This window comes from Haliotis rufescens, unplaced genomic scaffold, assembly GCF_023055435.1.
Source record: "Haliotis rufescens isolate VD_foot unplaced genomic scaffold, xgHalRufe1.0.p SCAF_92, whole genome shotgun sequence".
Taxonomy (NCBI): Eukaryota; Metazoa; Mollusca; class Gastropoda; order Lepetellida; family Haliotidae; genus Haliotis; species Haliotis rufescens.
Genome location: NW_025964386.1, coordinates 157628 through 173292, shown reverse-complemented (window position 1 = coordinate 173292; position 15665 = coordinate 157628). Strand labels below are relative to the sequence as shown.

The window sequence follows — 15665 nt, the reverse complement described above, 5'->3', positions numbered from 1 at the left end:
TATATTTTTTACATTTTCTCAAAAATTAGAGTCGGCGGGTCCGTAACCCGAAAAATATAAAACGCCTAAAGGTAACGATATTAGGGGTCCCTAGATTCAAATACAAAAGGAACACTCATCAAGGTTTGGTTTGGTTTGGTTTGTTGTTTTACGCTGCACTCAGCAATATTCCAGCTATATGACGGCGGTCTGTAACTAATCAAGTCTGGACCAGACAATCCAGTGATTCATATCATGAGCATCGATCCACGCAATTGGGATTGTTGACATGCTTCAACCAAGTCAGCGAGCCTGACCACCCGATCCCGTTAGTCGCCTCTTACGACAAGCATAGTCACCTTTTACGGCAAGCTATTGCTGAAGACCTATTCTACCCTGGATCTTCATGGGTCGAAAAAGAAGTGGACAAGACTGATGGACCTCTAAACTCACATACCTTGACCCACCCACATCTTAATTTCCAGCAGTATCATGAGAGGGGGGGACATCAGAAATGGGCTTCACACATGGGAGAATCCAACCCAGGTCTTGACATGGTAAGCAAACACTTTAACCACGAGGCTACCCTGCCACCCTTTATGGATTTTTACTTTTAAAAAACACACCATTGGGTCGGTAGTCAAAACATAAATAACAATAAAATTGAAAACAACAATGCTTGTTTAGAGTATATATAAACGAAGTGAAGTTTATTGGTTAAAAATATATACTACATTACCAGTTTACAATTATTAAAAACAAAACTATTTGGACTAAAACTTTTGCTGTCTTAACCATTAAGCAAAGGCAACACTTATTACTCACATATTCACCTTGTAATACTATTTCCCTTAACACTATTAGTTTTTCTTTTAGTGAAATATGTTAACAGACGTGCAGGGATTAATCTAAACCAAGTGCCCTTGGCAAGCAAATTGAAAAAAAAATAGCGAATAGATAGTATGTATATAGTCATTATACAACCATAACCCGTGATGGCTATTATTTATGTGAATAAGTTAAGAAAAAAGAAACAAAACGGAGAGAATTTCCAATGTATTTACTGTTTTCAATGATAGAAACTAACATTTTTAGTCCACAAGCCCTTATAATGGTAACACATAGCAAAAAAAGGGCAAATTTCTACTAGAACTATCATACCTTCACTATTGGGCAGTCTGGCAAGGACTACAGGACTAGTGCCAATTTCTATTGCTGGTTTAACATTTTCTAGTTAAGGTTACTAGTTTATTTTCTAGTTAAAGTTCAACTTGAGCATGATGAGTTGATGATTCAGCCTTAAAGAAATAAGAACTTGTTCATCTTATCAGATTCAACATTTTCTCATTCGATTGAATCCCCACTCATCTCAAGATAGAACTTTTCTAAATTACAGCACTCAGCATCTTGAAACTGACATAAATTCCATCCGTGCTGACAACAAATGATGAAAGATAACTTTTCTACATTACATGTGGATAAAAATATCTTATATTAATCAAACCCTTAACGCGTGAGCACAACTGCCGGACGGACTTAACTGAGCATCCGTTACCAAGCTACAGGGGCTGTTAAGCGACAATACTGGGTGCCAATGACAAGAGCTGTTATATCAAATTAGCTTTGCCATATTCAAGATTGCAATTATGATGAATGTAAGAACTCGCAGACACTTCTCTCACTGAGAAATATTTGCCGAGCATTTGAAGCGAGAGCAGATGGCCGAACAGTGATAACAATGTGAAGGAAATTTAATAATAAAGCCCACTACTCTGCCTCTCCCTTGTTTATCACCGAACCTCCCGAACAGAATCCCGATCAAGCCACGCGTCACAATGCCCGCCCTTTGTCAAACCGTTAAATCAGTATTAGTCAGCTATTGGATCCCTGTTCATGACTTAATCATATTTTCCAGAGGCGCCTTTGCAAACAGACTGACCCGTTGACAGCCATAAATCTGCTTTTATTTGTTGCAATTTGATAAAATTATACGCTATCATTGTAGGAAATCAGAAAGGTAAATCCTCTGATTGACTCTTCAATTGTTCTGCGAACACTAACTGCCATGGGGCAAGAAATATAGACGACATATATTGGAGGCTGTTACATTTCATAAAACTTACACATCTGGGGGAAAGGCTAATACGAACATAATTGAGTTGATCGTAAAATTTAGTGTACACAAATTTCCGAGAACCAAGTTGACATAAAATTCACGGCAAGGGGATGGAGGAGACGATTTGATCCATTAAACAAAATCTAGCCGTCTTACAACTCTGTACTGATATTTTTGTATGTTGCTATCGTGTTCCTTAGGCAATGAAAACTATATTGGCAAACAGTAATGGTCCGATATAGAGTATTACAGATGGCTGCGAACTTTAACTCGAGTTATGGCGTCTACTTCTGATACATTTACTGTTTGTTATTCATGATCGGGTGGGATTACATTCTGGGTTCTAGTCGAGTTATTAACTGCATTCAAGCCCCTGGACGTTTATTGTAATGGGAAGTATTTCAAATGTGAGGTAACGTCCAGTTTTAGCAATGGTAGTGCTTTATGGTGGACACAGTCTGGTCATAAAATAACTGTCACGCTTTAGAAAATTTACGAATACTCTCTCGGTGAGAGAGTACTTTAATGAGAAATAACATGTTTATTGTTAGTAAAGAAACTGACATGTTTGCTGGCGACACATTAAATATTTACCATTAGGATTTACAAGTAAACTCACAAAATACTTTTACAGCATGTCACACAAAAAGGCAAAAAGTTTCTTTGTGGGTGAGAGCATAGGGTTAGGGGTGGGTTGGTGTGGGTTGGGGTTGTTTGTGAGAGTGTGAGCTAAATTTAACACACCACACAGCATTTCAGTTATATCACTGTGCATCAGCTTGATGTGAGAGGAAAGCCTCAAGTGATGCAGTTTCAAGATGTGTCTACCACTTTGGTGAAACGCACCAGCACAGGTAAGGTGCTGACAAACCTAAAAACATAATCAGGGAGAATCTGAACCCAAGATCAAAGGATTCTGGCACTCCTAAGGGACGGAACTCTGCAAAACCAACTGTGATGCCTTATGTCAAAACTGAACATACAAACTGCACTTGATGCCTCTCATATTGGTGTAGATTGTGTGTGAGCGTGGTGTGTGTGCTGTGAGCGTGGTGTGAGTGTGGTGTGTGAGCATGGTGTGTGTGTGATGTTAGTGTGATGTGTGTGTGGTGTGAGTGTGATGTGTGTGTGATGTGTGTGAGTGTGTGAGTGTGTGTGTTTGGGGGGGTGGGGGGTGGTAGAATTATAAGGTCTTTTTGGCTTGTCAAGTGCTACTCTTCTGAACTTTCATGAATCTCTGTGAACCAGGCATTTTAATACTGGACACAAATACGTTTCAGTTGTACTGTTCAGGTCCTGGTGTTGATGAATCATGCAAAAGTTTAGTTGATGGGTCATTTTAGGCCAAACCCCCAAACCAGAAACACAACACTTTCCCTTGGCTTCAGGCGATTTGGCCACCCATGTTCTCAATAAAATTACATAATACACAAATCTCCTACCTGCTGAGTTTCTCCAGCTTGTCCAGCTCCAGACTAAGGTGGGACTCGACCTCCCCAGCTCGGAGGGTTATGCCACAGACAGGGCAACATGGTGTCTGGCCATCCAACACACTTCGCTTCCGCTGCTCTGAAATAAACACACACATTTTACATTTTACATTTTACATCATTCAAGTAATTATTCAGAACTGTTACGATATTAGTTTTCATTTTAACAATCAACATGTCAGAACACTGGCATATCTGATGATGTACTCAAAGTTATCTCTGCTACTCAAAAGAAATTAAAGAACACCTGATTGTTTCATATGACTTCTTTTGAGTAGTATATATACCAACAGAGCTCCAGATAAGTTGCGTATCTGCGTAAAATACGCATCAGAAATGCAGAAATACGCAGTAAAATAAAATCCAAGCGTATCAAATACGCAACGAACATTACAGATACGCTACAAAAATAAAACTTGTGCGTATCATCAAAATATTGTGAAGTAATTTTACCCTGCGTATTCGATTAGCAAATCAGCTTATTTTGAAATTATAAACGGGCATTCCGTCAACCTTGCCAAACTCCACGATGACAGTTAGATCATGATCATTAGCCATCACACTTTCTTGTGGAATGATGAATAGGGTTTTTAAATATTTAACTTAAATACCCACATGGGTAAAAACTAGTGGGTAACAGAAATTTGAATACCCAGGTGAATTACTGATACCCAATGATTTTAAAATGCATGGGTAAAATACCCACAACACCAAAAGCTTATCTGGAGCTCTGTACCAAACACTTAACACAATAGTTAGATGCAGGTATCATACAAGCACCTACCCATCCATATATCGATGCCATGTCTACTTGCAAGAAACACTATTGCACGGAAGAAAGTTTCCCAATGTGTGATTGGTCATGCACACAAACAAAAACCGTTGCACTATATACAATGTGCATAACTGCTTGGTGTGTACGTAATAGATTTATATATCCCCGTGTTATGGGTTTTTGGATGCTTAAGAAACTTTCGTAGTTTACTCGCTAATCACAAGAACAACCACAAAACATCTCACTCATTTATAAAAGATGACTATCCTAAAAACAGGTCATCATCGGAGTATTTACAATGTCTGTGTGACACCACATCCCTTGCTACAGCGCTAGTAATTGTGATAAACATGGCCGTCCGAAAACGTGTGATGTTCAAAAACCTATGGTCCAACGATATATACTAGTATATATAGAAATATATATGCGGTGGTTGACTCAGACATTGTTATGATGATTCTTACGCAGTTTCTATTCGAAAGTTACATTAGCAAGTACATGAAAATAAGTCTTAAACATTTATTATATCTATACTTTAAGTATGACATTATATGTAAAGAGGCTATTACTTGTGTGAGTTTCAGTTTCATAAATATCAAATATCAGGAATAAATACTATGTATTATGCTTGCCAAAGGCACACATAAATCAATTATTTTTCTAAATAAGTGATATTTATAAAACTGAACAATATTCTACAGATAATCTCTCTAAAAGAAAATAAGCCTCCATCATGCATATCATGTAGTGAATGTTTGTCTCCTTTAAATTCTTTCCAACAAGTCCAGTGCTAGAATGATGAGAAAACAAGGTAAACATGGCACAAAATGTCAATGACACTTTTTTCACACACAACAGATATTTGAATCTTGAATAAACCAACCATTCTTTACAAATTGGATCACGAAACAGCCTGCTCTTAATCGACAACAAATTAGGTAATCATGGTAATGAAAATATTCACTCTCAACCTACATGATCTAAGAGCCTTGTCATTTGCAACTCCAGCCATCCGTATGATTTTTGAACAACCTGGAAATTACCCCCCCCAAATCACTTTGTCTATGTTTGTATTATTTATTATTTGTCCACATAACTAATCAAAACATTTATGTGTTTTCTCATCTAACCATGTTACTATGTTAAGTACCGTCTTGAAGCCAACTTATTTTTAATTTTGCCATCCTCAAATCCATTTTCCCAACTGAATATGTCTGTGATCTGTGTAATGAAAAAAACGTTTGCTCAGCGAGTATTCGATCAATTTTATCAGTAGCCAATTTGTTTTAGTTCTTGAAGAAGTTGAATAAATATGCACTGTTCATTACGATAACAATCAAAACTACTTTCATCCCACAAAATGATTCAACAGCAATCTATCTACCCATAAGAAAAATACGCCATTGCATTAGCAGCCGGGAAATAGTATGGAAATGTTTCATCCTGTTAGAATAACCATTGGCAAAAGACATCCAACTGATGGACAAGGCTTGCTGCCCCATAATTACAAATTGATAATCTCATATTGCTGGAATCTCGGCAAATTGCCATCTGTCAAAAACTGAACTAAGATTCAGTAGGCGGGAAAATGAAAAGCAACAGAAAGTGGCTCTCTAAGACAGCCATAATCTAAGTTTCTAGGAGACAATTTTCAATAAATCCCTCTGTGATTCCCACAAGTAAACTTAAAGCGGTTAGTCAATGGCATGAAAGACTCGAGTGAGTTGGGTGTCACAAGATAAAAACCTTGTCAAGGAAATGAGACATAATCAAAGATGTCTTCTGCTCGTGTGGCGGCCATGACGCTTTCTGATCTTTATGCAGTGCCGTTGCTAATACTGCCATCAAAAGGCAGTGCGAAGAGGATTGTCTCGACATGAATAAATCAATGAAATAATCACACAAGATCTTCAGTTAATTACAGAATCAAACAGGAATATAGGCCTCCACTTGAGGATTTCGCTGAACATGCCGACCAGAGCCTCCCTGTAGGACATCAAACAAGCATGTCATATCTCCAGATTGACGATGTCACAACCCACCATCGACAATCGCAAACAATTTTTATCTTGTTGAACATAAAAGGGCAGACGACTTTATTCCTATCAGGAGCATGAAGACTAGCATAGTGCGATGGCTTACTAGGCAGCTTCTCTCGATTGTCAAATAAATATGAAAAAGGAATGGCTCTTAGTTCAAATAGTACAAACGCTCCAGGTTCAGAAGGTATGGAGTGGAGTTTTATGATTTATCAGTGGCAGATAAGTGTAGGGTTTAGAGGGATTTACTGTGACCGTGGTCTTAATGTTTGAGGTACACGCATCAGATTGGGATGATTTGGATCTTACATTGGGATTAGCTTGGCAAAATAAGTTTGCAAAGTATTGCAATATTTAAGGCATATAAAGTAAGGGCAAATCGGAGAAAGTACTTTGTTATTAGTTTTTTTCTGTTTGAAAGTTTATCATGTGAGTTCATTGGCCTGCAGGATTTAATGTTATCATGGTTATTTAATGTTGTTATAAAGCACAAATGACAAAAAAAGAATCTAATGTGATATTTTGGTGTCAACTCAAAGAGTCATATTTACATTTTTGAGACAAAGTTTATTAAAAGATCATTAGGAATTTCTTTAAAACATAACAAGGAAACATTTATATATGAACATCGTCTCACCAGAACATTCAACATAATATATATATATATATATATATATATATATATATATATACTATATATACCCCGGTATGTGCTCCTAAACAATCAAAATCAACATCTTAAAAAAAGAATATTTTTAAAAATCTCACTTTACAAAACCACTTGTGTGAATAATGTAATGTTGAAAGAAAAGACAGGCTGTTTATATTTCTATTTGGGTTTCTCATTTCCCGCTGATCCTAAATCACCTTACCACTCGAAACTAAAACAAAAAAATAGCAAATTTTCTGTTTCATAAATAAACCCTTGTTGTATCTTATGAAATGGATATTAAAGAAGTGAAGCAACTCTGTCCCCCGTTTGGATTTTTAAGATCTCAACTCCAATACAGAAACCATCCTATGATCACATTGTGAGTTGATAATATAATCTAACATATACAAAATCCTTAAGCAATTTTGAACTCTTAGGGTCAAAACTTCAAATTGGGAATCTATGTGTTACATGTAACGTATCAGCACTTTACTAAAGGCAGATTTCTTCCACCTGACGCCCCTCTGAAGCTGTGTGGTTGGAGATTGTAACCATACTGATAATATGCGCTAATAACCTACCATGGGCAAATACCTATCTGATTAAATCCCTTAAATAATGTTTATTTGTATTGTACACATATATCCATGCTTGTATGGGTCATATATTGTTTTTCTGGCAGTTGACCCCTGACCTTCAAGCATGCCCTCAATCAATGCTACCACAATTTCAACATCACTGAAACAACCGAGACTATAAAGAAGACATTTGGTCTATGTTGCAACAGCAATACATAAACATGGGTTTACTTGTAGAATTGTTTACATTTGCAATGCGCCAGTCATGTCAGTTATATTTCAGAAAGCTCCAAATTGCACATTAGATATTTACTAAGATAGTCACTTTTAGTCACATGTGACTTTCTCCTTGAACAAGCCACTAAAAATGTGACTACTTCCTTGAACAAACCATTAAAAATGTGACTTCTTCCTTGAACAAGCCATTACAAATGTGACTACTTCCTTGAACAAGCCACTAAAAATGTGACTACTTCCTTGAACAAACCATTACAAATGTGACTACTTCCTTGAACAAGCCACTATGAATGTGACTAAAACATATGTGATTTTGAATTTGGAATTTTTTTGAAGAAATCCCAGTCACTAAACCAATATACAGTCAAGTCTCGTTAATCCGACACTCGTTAATCCGACACTCGGCTTTATCCGACACAAATGATGGGAACCGATTGATTCAGTGCTATTTAGTCCCGTTAATCCGACATTCTCGCACTCCGACTCCGACACACCTAATTTGAAACGAATTACCGAAATCACTCATTAATCAGTCTCGTTAATCCGACACAGTGGTCAGCGTACTCCGTGGTCATCTGCCCGCGAGTACACAACCCCGTGTTTTGACAAGCACTGGCTGCAGAGATTAACTTTAACAATTAACAGGAAAAGCTATTCAAACCTGTATGTACAAAGCTATACAAATGTAGTTTACAGATTGAAGCCAGATAAATGTGCATGAAGCCAGTTTAAAATACGAACAGGTATATAAAACATGGTCGACTGGTATGTAAACAAGAAAGCATGGATGACTTCATTAATATTCAAAGCCTGGCTACTGATCTTGAATCGGCAAATGCAATTGGAGCGACGCCACGTGGTATTGCTGTTGGACAACGCAATTATTATTATTGCAATGTCATTAATTATAAATTAAGGAATGAATGAATAAACAACATAACAATATAAATATTTCGTTTTTAATGATTTTATTACAAGGTACACACGGTTATTATCTATCGTGAAGATGTCCGATTTTCGATCACAAATCACTTAATTTCGTTAATCCGACATACTCGTTAATCCGACACAATCATGTGCAACCAACGATGTCGGCTGTAACTTCATTTCTGTATAGATGAAATAAAAATTTACACATTTAAAAGACATAACTATTTCTCCATAAATATTTAAATACCTCTCAAACCTATTCAAAACCTTTAAGATAAAGGATGTTCACTACTGACATCCAAACAAAGCCAGAATATCAAGCAAAAAATATAATTTTTTAAATCAATCCTCCTACACAGAATGTCCTTCAAGTGCATGGAAAAAACTCAAGATGTCCATGTAGTGGTATACAGTGTTGACACCAAGCCAGTTAAACAGCTACAAGAAACTTGTGGTTGCTAGATAACTCTCACTAACCTAGAGGGTAATATCGCATTCTTTTGGGGTTATCTTCTAGACCAGTCAATCCAACAACTTAGCCAAATTTATTGACGATCCAAGTCACGCTCTGTCTAAGTGGAAAGTCAACGAAAACATAGATACATCACAAATTGAGTCAATCTAATGACAACATGACTCTATAAATTTTGTCAAATTATATCTTGATCTTTTAGTTACTGTTCAGCTCTTCAGCAAGCGTGAATGAATGATGAATTCATTCTTTCAAAACAAAAGAAACGTGTCAAGTACAACATTGACGGAGACTTGAGTGTACTTGATACAGACCGAGATATGTGATTTTACACTAGGGAATCAAATTTATTGTCTCTCGTAAAAATATATCATGCAACAAAAATGTTATTTTTGTTGCAGTCATAAATTATGTTAAGTGATACTAAACTCAAGTCTATTCTATTCAGTTTGAAGTTGCCTGATTCAAAGGGTATGAAATTCAAAATATATCATATACAACGATGAAAATTACAAATTGTTTGGAGTCTTGTGCTGTTGTTAACTTATTTTAAAATAAATTATATTTAAATATTCCTGCATTTGTCAATAAAAAGCAATCACTATTCGACAATTTATTTTCATCCATCGTCTAGTGGTGTTTTTTACCTAAAAAAACGTACTTATTTTTATTAGTATTATGGTATCTGTATCAAATGCTTGCTACTTGCTCTAAAAATGTCATCTTATATTAATCATGGACCCAATCGGCAACGGAACATAACAGGATTGGATGACTTGTCAGAGGCATGTCTTCGTATCCCAATTGTGTAGATCGAGGCTCATGATATTAATCACTGGATTGTCTGGTCCAGATTCGATTATTAACAGATCACTGTCATATAGCCGGAATATAGCTGAGTGCAGCATTAAACAACAAACAATCAAACAAACTTCATCAGAACCAAAAGTAAGTGCAATGTTCAGCTTACAGTTTCACTTGGTAATAAAGATTTCCCACAGACAAACCATTGTTTTGAGATATTTGTTCCAGCAGGATGTTTTTCTACTTCATGTTTATAATAAGACCCACATTTTCAAAAACAATAAGAAAGCTTAAAGAGATAGCCAAAAGGCTCTGTATCTAACTTGAATTTATAATATATATATTAACATTTTCCAAATAGATCAAACTGACTTTTTTTAATCAAAATCACACAGGTCACAAAATAAGTTTGAAATAGTGAGTGAGTGAGTATGGTTTTACGCCATTTTTAGCAATATTCCAGCAATATCCCGGTGGGAACAACAGAAATAGGCAGAATCGAACCCGGGACTTTGGTGTGACGAGCGTAAGCTTTAACCACTAGGCTTCCCAAGCTCCCAAGTTTCGAATATGAACAGAGTATGTAACATGTTTTGCATACACAATACCCATATTTACTGTTATAAAATGATACAAAAATAATGGCTGACAACATTTATGTGTAAAGTAAACCCTAGACTAACATTAAGTCTCTGAAATCTTATATTACACAATATCCTTCTTGACTAAAAATTAAAAAAATGTTCCTATGCTGTGGAATAGAGCTAGCTTGAGCTGGCTAGACTTGCTTTTGTATGCGTTTCTAGATATATTTCTTTTCATAAAATAAATATATTCCATGCAGGACTAAGGAAACCCCTGTTCATATCAATCCAGGAAGGCTCTTTTAAAACTTTCTGACTTCACCATGCTGAAATAAAGGACTCTGATATCATGGTATGTAACAAGACTCAACAGACATAAATCCATTGTAATTATCCGGGTAAAGTTCATGCTGTTCAGCTAATAGCAGCAATCCCACGAACGTGTCTTTGAAATCCTTTGTCAATCTGTTCGATTGCAATATGAACTTTGCCTTGAAAACAACATGTTCCATAAACAAAACAGTTTTGTTTTTGACACGTGTTGATAAGAAAAATACTTTATTAATTTGGCAGTTGAAGCATGATATAAGACCTGGAAAGTTAATATCACTGTTGTAGATAGCTAGCGCAATACGTACATGCGTAAAAGAAAATGTAAGTACAATTACAGACTGTTCTAATTTTATGATAAACTTTAATCTGGCTTTTTCAAAACGTAGCACAAAATAATTTATGGGACAATGAAATTCACTCATTTCAATAATTTTCAGCAGTTTAAAATGGTTCATTTGAAAGGAAATATGTTTACTCCATATAAATTGAAATTAATAATTGCAAACAAGCTATAACGTTAGAAACTGGTTTTGATTTCATCCTTATTAAATTGTTGTATTCAGTTCTCCCTTACAGATCAATAACCACTGAATGTTTTCGTTGTTTTAAAGATATTAACATGTCAATGTGTTCATCTTGTCTTTGAAAGGCATTTAGAAGATAAACACAAAAGGAAGAGAATTTATGGATGTCAACTTCTTTATAATGAGGAACACAACGTTTCGGAGTACATGCTTACTCCTTCATTCACCTGATGTACTCAGAAACGTTGTGTTCCTCATAATAAAGACGTTGACATCCATAAATTCTCTTCCTTTTGTGTTCATCTTAATTAAAATTCAAAAATGTATATTATTTTTACAAATGCTACCTTCATATTGACATTTTTTAGTTGAATTATTTTTACATTAAAAACCCCAATTGCTTTAAGAAATTAAAGCTCTCTAATGTCAATCATGCTGTTGTTTTTATTCTTGAATAGATAGTATATACTTAATATTAAAACTAATGCTCAGTTCAAAGCCAGAGTTTAAGCATAAAAAGGAAACAGTATTCCAAACAATCCACACAAGCAAATTAACAATTTGATTTTCATAAATATATCAACAGTTGTATTACAGAAAAGGTAGTACACTTACGCCCAATAATCTTCATAAACTGTAAATATTAATTTCTTCCTCTGACAGTAAACAAGTATCATCCCAGAAAACTGCTTGATAGAATTAATTTTGATGAGCCAGTTATAAACTTACATATCTTAAGTGACTAGAAGCAAAGATTCTCTTCTTGTATGTGAATACATGATAAAATGGTGCTTTGTTTCGCGAAAGAGAAGACTCACCAATCTGACAATAGAACAGGTATGTACCTGACAGTTGAGGCAAGCCCAAGCAAGATAACGTAAATTTACACACCAATTTCATATCACAACTAAGCCTAATAGCTCTATCAAGGAATGAACACCTAACATGGCCCTCCTCGCTATCAGTGTACGTTTCAACGACACCCAGAAAATTTAAATTCAATTAATAAACTTATTCAAACAATATGTGAGGCGAAATCAACGACCTCGGACCAGGGGTCAGTTTCATTTGGAAGGAAATGAGGTCTCGTTTATCTTTCACTGTGAACAGGAATGACATTAATTATTCTGTATTCAGCACCTCCGTGGAAAGAACCAAATTTACTAAATAACTAACAGTCAACAATAAGCGTGAAAATGTCAGAGATCTGAGAAATAATATACTAATGTAATGGTTTTTGATAACATGCTGCAGTTTGTAAACACAGGCTTTGATATATGATGTGAAATTATACTGTGCTATTTACACACACTTAATGGCCATTGACGACATCTTGTGCAAGTCAATGACAGCATGACAGGTTCGAAATCTACAACCAAACCATTATTTACGACATCAAGCTCTTAAAGGTATCTATTGTCGCAGACTGTTGAAAAGTCACACACATGTCTGTTAAGAAATATGGTTCTCCTCCTTTAAATTGCATTCTCAATCATTTGTATTTAAACAAGAAGTTTAACAAGATTCACAATAAAGGTAAGCTCATGTGAAGTAACACACTTGTTGTCAACCAAAAATTTATCAAGTGATAATACTTAAAGAGTACGAGAAAGTAGATAAATAGGCAAATAGTGTCTATTAATGTAGCCTTTAGCCACTTGAGTATATCAATAAGGGCCTTGACAAACCTGTGATAGAAGTCTAGGAGTACACGATTGAACTAACGGCCAACGTGAGCTGTTTAGGCAGCTGGGCTTTTTAACCTTGCAAATAGAAGGAAGTATAGATTTAATCAAGACCAACTTCACTGGTATTTGGCTATCAAAAGTTCATATAAACCATAGATCTGATAGATTTTAAAACCATAAATCATTATCAAATTAATCTATGCTCTGTAGACATTTTCTCACCAATATTCAAGGCATGAGTAAATGTTGATGGTGACAAATGATGTTTTGATCAAATAGGGACTATGAAAGTTTTGCGTGTGTGTGTGTGTGTGTGCGTGTGCGTGTGCGTGTGCGTGTGCGTGTGCGCGTGCGCGTGTGGTTGTTGTTTAACGACACACTTCTCAGCTATATGACAGTGGCCTGTAAACAATCAAGTCTTGAGAAGACAGTCCAGGGACTGATATTGTAAGAAATGAATTATGTTGTCGGTGTACAAAGCTACCCCATGATTCAGTCACCTCTTCTGGGGCATAGGTTGCTGGAGACTTATTCTACCCTAGAATCCCCACAGGGTGCTAATGAATCATTTGAATCGAACATATTACCTATGACCAATGAAGCTTTTATGTCATAAAGCAACTTCTCACTATCTATAACTCTTCTTTTCTATCATAACTTTAATTAAGTTTTCAGGCACTGAAATATTATGGCAATGTTTGAATCAAGTTATTATGATTTAGGTCATTCACTAATTTCAGAAATGCAATATTGATGGCAGAAAATGAATCCCTGAACTCTCACAAATGTAAACCACACTTAAAATTCAAACATTCAAAAATCAAATAATGCACATGAAATAATGCCATTCAACACTGCTGATGAAAAGCTTCAATCACCATACACTTTATTTAGTCTTGCACAACGGACTCACAAGGTCCAATATCCGATCTTACTCAATCATTTCACTTTCGAAGTCTTTCATGTTCAGAATTCACTCAACATGAACTATATCTTAACAACTTTTCTATACATACATTTTATATACACAAAAATACTGTGTCCGCCCAACCCAGAATCACTACAAGAACAGCTGTTTGGCGCTGTATTGAAGTCAGCCATGTGTTAGATTAGAAAGATAAAAGGTTACCAAAAGGTCTTTTCATTTGTAGCAAGGTCGACTTGAGACTTTCCGAGTTCGAGCCTCGACCAACTATCACTTTTTGATATTGTGCCTTATTGCTTCTGCGCAGCCACATGGAAAATTGGCTCGCAATGACAGTTAATAAAAGGCTCAACGCTCTCAGACAGGTTTGGCTATAGTAGAAGTGTTTATTTCTAAGCCGGCTATTTTCCACACCAAAGGTTTTCAAATCCTTTGTAGGCAATGTGCTTTGGATTGTCACAAAAGACAGAATATTCTCCAACAGAATGTTTGAATGACTGACTTAGGTTGTTCGACGGAGACGAACTTCGTACAACAAAATTGACAACCAGTCGAACAAATAATGAAGATAAATGACAGAGAAAGGCAGCCATGTTTGTTTGATCACGACAAAGATGGGCTGTCCCTGGCCTGACTTTCTGAACACTTATTTGGCCCCCTATTCACAGAACAATACCGGTTTAAATCCCACTAAAACACGCCACAAAGACGTTCTGTCATTGACAAACAAGAATCTGCACAAGTGGCTTTCATAGTGTTTCCTTTTTGTTAAATATGAAGCAATAAACTTTGAGCTAACTTTTGCCACAATGAAATAGCAAACTGCTTATCGGAGTTGCCAAGGGGTCCTCTTGCTGTCAATGGGATTATGCCTCTCTTAATTACTACTGCATGAATTTCGGCATCAATCGGATCATTGTAAAATGAAGAAATACATTATGATAAGGCTGGATAGTAAATCATGTCTGTCTCTCTCATATATTCAAAGCCACGACAAGCAGATAAATACAGGACGCTTTGGACAATCGCGTTCCTCTCCCCAATACACTAAAAGGGGAGCCTCTATTAGCTTCTAAACTGTGAAATTGCAACTCCCCAAAGCCATTGGGTAATGTTATTCAAAAACAGGTCTGATTGAGGAATGAGTTTTTTTAACGTTGACTGCGAATGATGAGAATAAACGAGCAGTCGGATGCAAATGACCAACAAATTTGCAAAAGCAAATGAGTATTTTATGCAGTAGTTTGCCTAGGGATCAGTATCACGTTTGGTCCGAATCGGCAACAGGTTCATTTGGAAGAGTAATGGAACAAGCTCAACCTGTTCGCGACTGTCCCGCGTCGGGTCGACAGGCAATCTGTTGTGCAATAAGTGCTATGATGGGCTAGCAAAAGCCCCCTTTCGCCTTAATGACCGCTGGGCAAGTCAGACTAAGTCGCCTCATCAATACGTGATAATACCTAGGACACTTCCTATCTCACACGGCCATCAACAAGCGATATGGGAGATTTCCTCATAATGATGAATTCAAAAGTAATG

General features: G+C 36.2%; 1 protein-coding gene across 3 annotated transcripts in view; it reads right to left on the bottom strand.

Annotated features, from left to right (window-relative positions):
- Window positions 1–15665, bottom strand: part of LOC124135632 (E3 ubiquitin-protein ligase Rnf220-like) — a 51556-nt gene that overhangs the window by 23545 nt on the left and 12346 nt on the right. For all 3 annotated transcript variants that reach the window (XM_046501055.2, XM_046501053.2, XM_046501054.2), the window contains one exon: window positions 3538–3664. In XM_046501055.2, the coding sequence (XP_046357011.1) occupies window positions 3538–3664 (127 nt within the window). The remainder of the gene's footprint in view (window positions 1–3537; window positions 3665–15665) is intronic.